Source organism: Limulus polyphemus, unplaced genomic scaffold (assembly GCF_000517525.1).
Source record: "Limulus polyphemus unplaced genomic scaffold, Limulus_polyphemus-2.1.2 Scaffold554, whole genome shotgun sequence".
NCBI lineage: Eukaryota > Metazoa > Arthropoda > Merostomata > Xiphosura > Limulidae > Limulus > Limulus polyphemus.
In genome coordinates this window covers 111,131-121,575 of record NW_013666164.1, presented here as the reverse complement: position 1 = coordinate 121,575, position 10,445 = coordinate 111,131, and the positions used below count along the sequence as shown (strand labels likewise).

Here is a 10,445-nt window from a genome sequence, read left to right as displayed (position 1 = left end):
CAAATTTTATTTGTGCAAGTAGAAATATTTAAAACTTTCTGTCTGCACAAATAAAATTTGTGGAAATATAAAGCAAAGCTGTAATTATTTCCCAGTTTATTTGCTGAAGAGCTCCCTTTCTTCTTTATATGGTCTAGAAATTTCTAATGTTTAAATAATGTCATAGGCTTAAAATTTTTTGATCACATGACTTCAAATAATCTAAGTATAACACATTTTATTTTGCATGTTAAGTACAGGTAATATCTTACTTTTTATTGGTTCTCCTGCTTGCATTTTTATTTTTTTGAAATAATTATTTTGGGAGTTTTTCTTTTGCTTTAAAAACTTGAAACTACCGAGTCTTTTAATGGTATTCATTCTGGCATTAGTTTAAATTAATTGCGAGTCTTTTTGAAAAGCTATACATAATTTGTAAAAGGGCTACAAAGGTAACTTTTATAAATAAGATTTTGTAAAATTAATACAACTGATATTAGTTGTAAAGATACTTAAGATATCTAATTGCAAAACTTCTTTCAATAAAGTGGGCTAGTGCATGACATCATAAGGCCTGTGATTGTATTTTGCTAATAAGCATTACAATGTGTGTGAAACAACACTTGTGAACCAATTGTTATGGGCCTGTTACATAATTGCATAGTTTACGATTATGCTACAAAGCAGTTTTTATTTCATTATAAGTTGTAAATTTACTAATTAAATATAATTTAGATTAAAAAATGTTTAATGATTATCATGTTTTATGTCCAATGTATTTATATTTCAAACATATAATGACATTTATGAGATACCACTTTTCATGAATGCAAGTGCAGATCTGACCAGTATAATGCCATGGAATTGGAATGAATTAATCAAATATATTTATCTTTGTCTTGTGTTTGTTTTCATACTTATGATGATTATTTTGCATTACTAGCTTAATATATGTATTTAGAACTCAATCTCTTATGCTGGTCAAACCTAGAGAAACATTATTAGCATTACAGCCGGAAACATTGATAATAGTGAGTAAGCCCAATGCATGAAAATATATAATTTAAACATAAATTTTATTTATTTTAAATTGTTATATGACATTGTTTACCTCAAGTTAGTCCAGTATACAAAATCAGATTTTACTTTGATCAAAGGTTATCGATAAACATTATGTAAAAATGTGTTACTGCATAATCTCTGTGCAAAACTCACCAACTTCTCCCTCAATAGTAAGATCATTCAGTAATTCTTTCAGTAAATTTTGAGACCAAAATGAAGCATTCTTTTCAGTCCTGAAACAGATAGAAAACATTTTCATCCACTAAAACAGTAATATACATATATATATTTGTCTATAACTCAGTATTTATCCTTTATTTAAAACAATTAACTATGATACTATCTAGTATGTAACATAGCATGGTTTGTACAAAATAAAATAAACAATAAAACCATGTTTCTCTACTTACTTAAAAAGTAACAATAATAATTAAAATGCATGTTAGATGACTGAGAGACAAATTACATTGGTGAGAAAATAAGAAAAGCCTTTACAAGTTAATTATACTTATTGATAACAAATTGTGAGTGAAAGTAAATAGGTGTATAATAATGTTTCAATTATGCTATCTGTTAAACCCAGTACTAATGAAGCCTCCTGCCAGGACTGGAAAAAAAACAAAAACCAACAATTTTTTGGAGTTTATAAAACTGTTGCTCCTATATGGAAAAACAAAGTTTAATCTGTTGAATGTGCATTCTAGCCAAGGTCCTTCCTAAGACAAATATTAGGCAAATGATCAAGTTTACATTAAAATGAAAACTGAAATAACAGCAAGTAAAATAGCTATGAAACAAACATTCTTCCTGTTTACCATGTTCTTCTCCTTGAGTATTCAATATTTTTATTGTATTCAGTCCAACCCCTCACACACTATTTTGCATACCAAGCATCAGATGTTACTATTTTCCTACACTGAAAATATATTTTGGATAGATACTTACCTCTTCTCACAAAATAGTTTTCCTCGATTTGTACTGTCCTCTATATGCTCAAATTTTTGTTCGCCACTAGCCTTTATGATCCCACCTACCTCTACATGGTATAGCATACGATAACCCTCTATCAATAGGAATGTGACATACCCTCCTAGCACAGCTGATTCCCTCTATGCAATAGAACCCAAACTTCACTTCGAGATTATACACCAGAAGTGGGGAGGACAGGTGGGAAGTGTGAGTTTAGGTATCTATTAGAAATATATTTTCAGTGTAAGAAATTCCACTCGAATCTCACATTGAGCAGGTGGAGGGACCAGTGTGAGAGTAACCTAGAGGAGTCCCCTTCAAATAGTTTCTGAAGAGTACCAAAGGAGTGTCATCTCAATGTAGAGTAAACGCACTCATGGGAGACTGCACCATGAAATGGGTTGTAAAGAGGTACATCCAAAGGGGGGAGGGGGGAAATGGGGATACGAAGGTAAGCATTGGACACGTTGATCTTTGTTATTCAAAAACCAAGAGTAAAACCCACTGAAGAGATAGGAAAGACTCCATGGTGAAATGAGAAATTTCATAGAGCAGTTCAGACTGGAAAGATCTATAACAGGACAACAATCTCTGGTCTTCTTGGGGAAATAGAAACCTGGAACAGTGGGAACTACTGTTTCTATAGCATCTTTGAGGAGAAGATCTTGAACTGCTGCAGAAAGATGTTGGCTAGAAAGAGGGTCCTGAAGAGGGAGGGGGGGAGAACAGGAAAAGGTGATAAGGGAGGAGGTGAAAGGAAATGAAGGGAGAGTCTTTCTGATAAGGCCTGAAGAATCCATGAGTCTGTGGTAAACAACTCCCATATACCTGAAAAAAGAAACAGTCTGGCCCCTACTGGACTCAATTCAACAGGACAGTCACTGGTACCGATGGCAGCATGTGAGTCAGCAGTGAACAACAGTATGCCATGAAGGAGTGATCCGTGAGCAATGAACAGGTAAGGGAGAGGAAGGAGCTGGGGAAGGTTCCAACAAACAAATGGCCAGGGAGGAAAGTGAAGTATGTAAATGGGTGGATTTCGCTCACAACTCCAATAAGTCAGAAAAAAAACCCAGCTTGCTGCGAAAATGGGGCCATGCTTAAATTATGCAAAGTTGTAGGGGGAGGACAAACATGAGTTAAAAGAGCATCCCAGGGAAGGGGCATCTGCTGAAAACCCCTCAGGGGAACAATGGAGAGCCTCAGATAAAAGGCATTTGGAAGAAAGGTAATAAAGGAGAGATATTAAAGTCAAATGAAGGCAAGAAAATTGTACTTATGAAAAGAGTACAGAAGTATCAGGGTCTGAACCACATATGGGAGGAAGTGAATCCAATTATTGCGTGTCCAGAAAAATATACTCTGAATGATGGTGTGCCAAAGCGTAAGCCTCAAACACGCGTGGGGATGTGGCATGCTGACCCCCAAATGCAATTGCTGGACGAAATACTCAGTGTAGACCCCAATATCAGGTGAAGAAGGAAGACCAGTCAACAGGGAAGGAGACAGGTCAGAGGACAAGAGAGACAAGGACAAAACACAACATACCAGTGATTCTAACTCCAGAAAAGGAGAAGAAGGTCATGGCATGTTCCTTGTCTGAGAATGAGATTGCATGGTAAAGGAAGGGGGCTATCCAAATCTTCATCATCCTATACCAGCTCCCCTAAAAAGGGGAGAAGTTGTTGATGTACAGGAGACCCCTCAGCCCACATGAAAAAAATCATCCCCATGTTGACAAGGGCCAAAACTTCCTCAGCCGATAACATTGAACCTGAAGTTACCATGATAGGCTGCTGTTCACTGGCAGGGTCCAAAGCAGTAGTGGTTGTTAATTCTTTTGAGTGCAAGCACACCACAGTAATTAGATGAAATGACTGTAATGTGATGTAGTAATGAAACTTCATGAAAAAAAGTAATAAACCAAAGTATAAAAAAATGCAAAGTCAAACAAATTATTGGTGAAGTTCAAAAACAAAAGCAAAGTCTCAAATGCAAAAGGCAATGAACATCAAATTTAAGCAAGACGCGAGTGAGACAACAGATCACTGTTGTGCCAGATCGAGAAGTGAAGATCGGGTTCTACTGCATAGAGGGAGTCAGTTGCATTAGGAGGGTGTGTCACACTCTTATTGAAGGCAGGGTTGCATGCAAACAATGCAGGTATACCACGTGGAAAACATGTGGAGATAGGTGCTAGCATAAAGGCTAGTGGTGAGAGAAAACTTGCACATAAAGAGGGTAGTACAAATTGAAGAAAGCTATTTTATGAGCAAAGATAAGTTATTGTGTCAGAATTATGAATTTTTATCACAAGTCCAGAAATGATTATTTGATAGTTGAGACTGATATGAACTACCTGCTGTTAGTATTGCTCTTAATCTCAGTTTCAACATGTGCATATTGCGCTTGTCAGTAAGAAGCTTCAACATAGAAGCCAAAACTTTGTCTCTTCTTTCAACAAACAATTCAAGTTCTCCAACCTACTATGTTTATTCTATCTAAAATTTCCATTGAAACACCATCATCTAGCGAGTTTTCATTAGTAATTTTTCTAATTTATTTGTTAAACTTAGTATTTCTGGTTTTTACACTATTAAATGTAATTTTTCTATGTGACTATGTTTTCCCGAGTGAAGTTCTATGTGCTTTTTAAAAAGTATCTAAAAATTAATGGCTTTTTTTGACTGGATAAATTGGACCAACCCTGCCTTTCTACCAATATTAAAGCTTTTTAGGTTGCTGTGATATGACAGATTTAGTACTAATTGGGAAATTGGGATTCTATTTATATACTAGTAAACCACTTGACAACAACTGTTATGACGTGAACTGAATTAAGTTGGTTAAGTGTAATTTCTTAATAACTTTTAGTTATGTTACAACACATCAGAATCAGGGTAAGGATTTTTAACACAATTATTTAATGTTTTATAACATCATATATTACTTATTATTATTATTTTATTGAATATTGTAGAATTAAACTTAAAAAACAACACACACACACACACAAAAGATCTCTTGAAGTTAATGTTTATTCTGTCTAAAAAATTACAAACAAATGTGTCATTTTTCTAATTCTTTTTCAATAAACTTCTTGTCATAAAAATATAAATTCCACAAATGAAGTTAGACAAGTATCTTGAAAATCATGCTACCTAAGGAGGGAATGGCAACTTTTTATACTCCAAAAAAGGGGAAACTGAGTATTCCAGTGTCCTGATAGATTGTTCTGTGATGTCTAAATGCTTGTTCCAGCTCTCATTTTTGTCAAACTGTCAATAATCTGTATCTATTTTATACTTCTATTCAGTACCTTAAGCCTCTGATGTGAATACAGATATAAACTTTTTTCAATTAAGTAGGGAAATTATCACACAGCTTGCAATAACTTAGAACAGCCTTTGCTGCTTTCTCTGAAGTCGGCTTTATCATAAGGTAGGCAGGCAGCAGCAGATATGATGTCATTTCTACACATCACTGCAGACAACAAGATGTCACTACTGTGTATGTTACTGGACATGTGTAGGGGTTACGTATTTTGAAAAATCCTTACTGTTCAATGGACAAAATATTCAGAAAAACTGAACATTTCCCATCACATAAAACACAAACAAAAATGCAAAACAATTTTTAGGATCTCTTGTGAACAACAAAAAAACTGCAAAGTTCACAAATAAGAATAAGTGGTTGCATTAATGAAAAAAATTGTATCCTCGATGCAAGATATTCCAACTTGATGAAAAAAAACTTATTCTGTTTTCAAAGGATAAAAAAAAGAAGAAAAAAAAAGGAGAAGAGATGCAATAATAAAGTAAGATCCATCTTAATCCTTTCCAGACCTGAAAAGTATCATTTATATCCCTATTTTATTTGTTTAATTTCTAAAAGAGGAAAATTTAACTAAGCTGCATGACACTTAGAACCAATGTACTAAATATTTAAATCAAATATAATTTAGGATTAAATAAATTCCTCTATTTTGATTTAGTTTTCATATACTTTTTTTTTAGATTGTGAAATGTTCAAAAGTTTGTTGTGAGACATTGTTTTGAAAAATGAATTAAAATATTTCCTTTCCTTTTTGAATTTAAGTTGTTTTTCAAATGTTGATCAAAAAGATCTACAACTGCATTCTCAATTTGTGAATAAGCCACTTTACTATAGAACATAGTGAAGACTATTATTCTTTCAATGAAAGGGCTTGATGTTGGATAGTGATATTTTTCCGAACTGGTTAAAAATGGATAAATGTAATTGTTATGAAAAATAATAGTTCTACAAGTGACAAATCAAACTTGATATAAGTCAATTATAAATTTTGATTAGGCATTATTCTTTTCTGGTGGGTTACATAATTTGTTATTGGATTTGAACTAAATCTAGACTGAATCTATAACTATTTATAGTTCTTATGAATATTCATGATCAATGTGCATGTTCTTCACACATGAGAACAGTTCAAAACACGAGGTCAGCATTTCTTAGAATTATTGAACCAAATATTTGATACCCTTTGGTTTAATATACAATGAAAGCCATACATATTTATTAACTTCTTATAGTTGAAAAACTTGCAAATAAGTGAATTACCAACATAATTTATTGTAAGGCACATGATAAAGCATGAATCCTGACAAAGATATAGTTCAAGATAACCTCATTTTGACAGCTATCAGATCCAAGAGGAAAGGTCATGGGGTTACTTATAGCCATGTTTGCAAAATGAAAGCAAAATGGTAGGATTCCATTAATTTTGTATAAAAAAATAGTAGTTATATACATGAACACACAACTCCCAAAAGCCAGGATGTAAAAATTTTTCAATGTACATTTTGAAACACATTGATAAAAGGCTGACACAACTACTAGAAAAAGCAAGATAAAATGCACTGATAATCCAATTATTTGCATAATTTTTATTAACTTAAATTTCTAATGGTTATCATAATATTTACAACAAATACCTTATTTTGCAGACACTGCACAAAAGTACAATATGCAGATACAGTTGTTTTTTAAAGTCAGTAATATGGCAATCAATAAATGCGTTTTCCAAAGCCTGACTCGTAAGATGTGAAACAGTGAAAGGTGGAATATTTGTTGCTATATAAAAACATGCAACAGTGTGAAATGATAAAGATGAATGGAAACAATTTTGTGATTTTGATATTTAGTCCCAGACAAATAACAGAAAAAGACTGAATCAACAATTGTTTGAAAAAACTGAAAACTTACAAAACATTACAATAAGAAAAACTAAAGGAAACAGATCAGTGTTTCACAACTTGTGGGCTGCAAAGTAACATGAGGCGGACCACGAAAAGGCTTAAGATTAGAAGACAATATTTTAAAAAATGTTGCAAAACAGCAAGGAATAATGCAAAACCTGTAATCTCTCACAAAATGCAGACTATCAATTATTGAAAATTTTAATAAATTTCCATAAAATTTACACTAAATTTATTACTGAAATCACAGTATATTTGTCATGTGAAACAGTAGGGCAAAAGATGAATATCAGCTGATTTACTGTGAAAGCAGCAGGATTGGCAACATTTCCTGCAATGCGAATAGCACTATGCATCACAAGTTACCAACTGTCATGCAGAGAAATCAAGCATAGCAACTGTGAAACAACAACATAACCATATGTGTCATACTTCTATCATTTTCTGCAGTGGGTCACGAGAAGTTCTTGAAGTACAGGTGGGACATGTTACTAAGACATTTGAGAAACAATGATATAGATGAAGTGCCTTCAATTGAGGTTAACTATTTAAGTTTGTTTTTTAGTGTCAAGGTCATCATATCTTATTAACAAAATTCTACTTTATTTTAAGTAGTATCTCAAAATTTAAATATGTAGGATCCCCTCAACTTGATCTCCTCTAATGAAATAGTTTTTAAAATATTTTTCTTAATATTGGACTTATTGGTAGCTACATTCAAGGCTGGATTCAATTCTAAAAGAGCTTAGGATGTGTATTTCAAAATCTACGTACTGAAAAAGAAGGATAACAGTGGCTTTTACTAACAATAATAAAAGCAGGTTTAGAACTTTGTTATATTATACAGGTTTGTTCTTATAAAACTTTACCTTTTGTACAATAGTTGGTATTTATCACTCTTCTGTTTTTGTATTAGTTTAGTTATTATCATAATTTACCCACCTTGCAGTCTAACAAATTGCAGTGAATTTATCATTCCACTGACTGTGTGGAAATGTTTGTGATACCCTCTCACTTAAAGTCTTATAATAATAAATACAGTATGATTATTTCACTACTCATTATTATAATGAGATATTACACCAAGTTATAAATTATTTACTTCTTCTAGAATTACTACAAGTTTCACATAGTATTCCATTCATACATCTCATGCATAATTAAATGATTATGACACACTACATTTCTAAAAAATTGGAACAGTATGTCAATTATTGTCATACATTCTTGACAGAAAGGAAGAACTGGCTAACACTACAAAACTTCATTTCAAGAATTTTGTTAGATCATGAGGTACGTATATTACAGTGTCTTTAGACCATAGAGATCTTGCACCAACTTTAAAAAGTCACATGTTCAATAGTTTACCATTAGTTTTAAGTTAAAAATGAAATACTTATCTTCTAATGCTGTGTCACCAGACACTGTAAATCATTTAACCAATGTGCACAAAGGAAAATATGTTAAGAAACTGAATAGAAGTACAGTTTTGTACTTGTATCTTTTATCATAAGTGATGTTCACACCAATGAGAGCATGTAAAGCTTTAACCTTATTTTGACAACTGATATAGATTGCTGATGACTGCTAGAATCTGATGACCAATATAGCAGCATTGTATAAATCAAGTTTTGTGACACCTCATACAGATCTGATATTAGTATAGCCTAGTATGATAAATACTACACACTACAAGTACCATATCATAGATACATAAGCAGTGCTCAAAGTTTGACTCAAAGGCATGCAAAATAGTAATGTAACAGAGTAAGAATATTACAATGCAACAACAACAACACAAAGCCTAGGGAAAATCTTAAAACTATTACTATCATCAAATACTGCTGCATGAGTCAGGTGTACTAGCTGTCTACCCCTAACCCTTTCAAATATAAATTAAAACAAAAAGTTTTTAAACAGTTATAATATTAAGTTAGGCCTAGGTTTAACTATGCACGTGTTATTACTAATGAAAATTAAAATGCTAATGTATATCAAACCAACGATATAAATACGTTATGAAAATGAAATGAGATTTCCATATGGCATATGGAACTTCATATATCATTATATGAACTCACCAGTGCCAATTGTTCACATTTGTGGCATCTGGCCGTTCCTCTACAATCCATCTCGGATCTCCTTCTCCCCATTTGGCCATGTTCTTCACTTTAATTTCTTCGTTCTGATAGTCGTTAATTCCAAATACGTTATTTTGTACGCGAGAGTAATAGGAAAAACAGATTTATAGACCTTTTAATTTTTATATAATTTGTAAGTTGTAGATATACAACTCTGAATTCGGATATGCTCTCTAACTGCTAACGTCGAGAACAGTTAAGAAGAAAAGTGATGTTGTCTGAACTTTTTATCTTGTTTGAAAGTTACGTTTCAATTTTCGTAAGTTACAGTTTTTCCTTCGCTGGTTCAATTTCCCTAAGTACTGCCGAACGATTTGAACTAAGTACTTGAAATATATTCAGTTATTAATCTAACTTTACAATTACTTGGCAGCCGACGGTTACGCTGCTTTTGCTAACAGAGTGCTTCCTAAATCAAAGCAATAACCCACCAAAGCCTAGGAACACCTAGTGGTACCTTAAATCGAAGTTTCCAGACTATGCTGAGTGTATAGAGCTGCTCTCTAGTGGAATGTTAATTTAATCAATAAAAAAGAATATATATATATAGTCAATAAAAAAATTTCCATTTATGTTTCCTGTATCATTCGGATAACTATGTCATTTATTTTTACCAAGATCGTAAAACACATTTAACCTGAAAACTATGATTAGACCGTACAGGGGGTATTTTCACTCTAATTTGCGATGTGAGAAGGTTTTCAACATGCTCGTGGCATCTAGGCCAGTTTGCGCACTTAGTAGCACAAATGATCTTATTCTTACTATTTCTTTTACTTCGTAGTTTCTGATTGTCTTTCGATAGCATTCTACGTATTTATGACTTCTATTGCTGATCGCTTTAACTTTAATCCTTTCTATACTGGTTACAGGTGAAAGGCCATGTCATCTCGTTTGTTGACTCAAACCCAAAATTTTATTGAACTACTATTTCATGAATTTATGTCAATAAGTTTGGTATCAAACTGCAGATTATAATTCATATTTTAGAACTATACATTACTAAGTTTGTAAAATTTGAAAAAAACACAGATAAACATCGATTTTTGTGTGTCACGTG

General features: G+C 32.7%; 1 protein-coding gene across 1 annotated transcript in view; it reads right to left on the bottom strand.

Annotated features, from left to right (window-relative positions):
* Positions 1 to 9,845, bottom strand: part of LOC106459070 (activator of 90 kDa heat shock protein ATPase homolog 1-like) — a 24,699-nt gene extending 14,854 nt beyond the window's left edge. The window contains exons 1-2 of the mRNA XM_013918648.2: positions 9,326 to 9,845; positions 1,195 to 1,274 (exon numbers count right to left, since the gene is read on the bottom strand). Coding sequence (XP_013774102.1) covers positions 1,195 to 1,274; positions 9,326 to 9,405 — 160 coding nt within the window. The 5' untranslated portion in view covers positions 9,406 to 9,845. The remainder of the gene's footprint in view (positions 1 to 1,194; positions 1,275 to 9,325) is intronic.
* Positions 9,846 to 10,445: the final 600 nt, after the last annotated feature.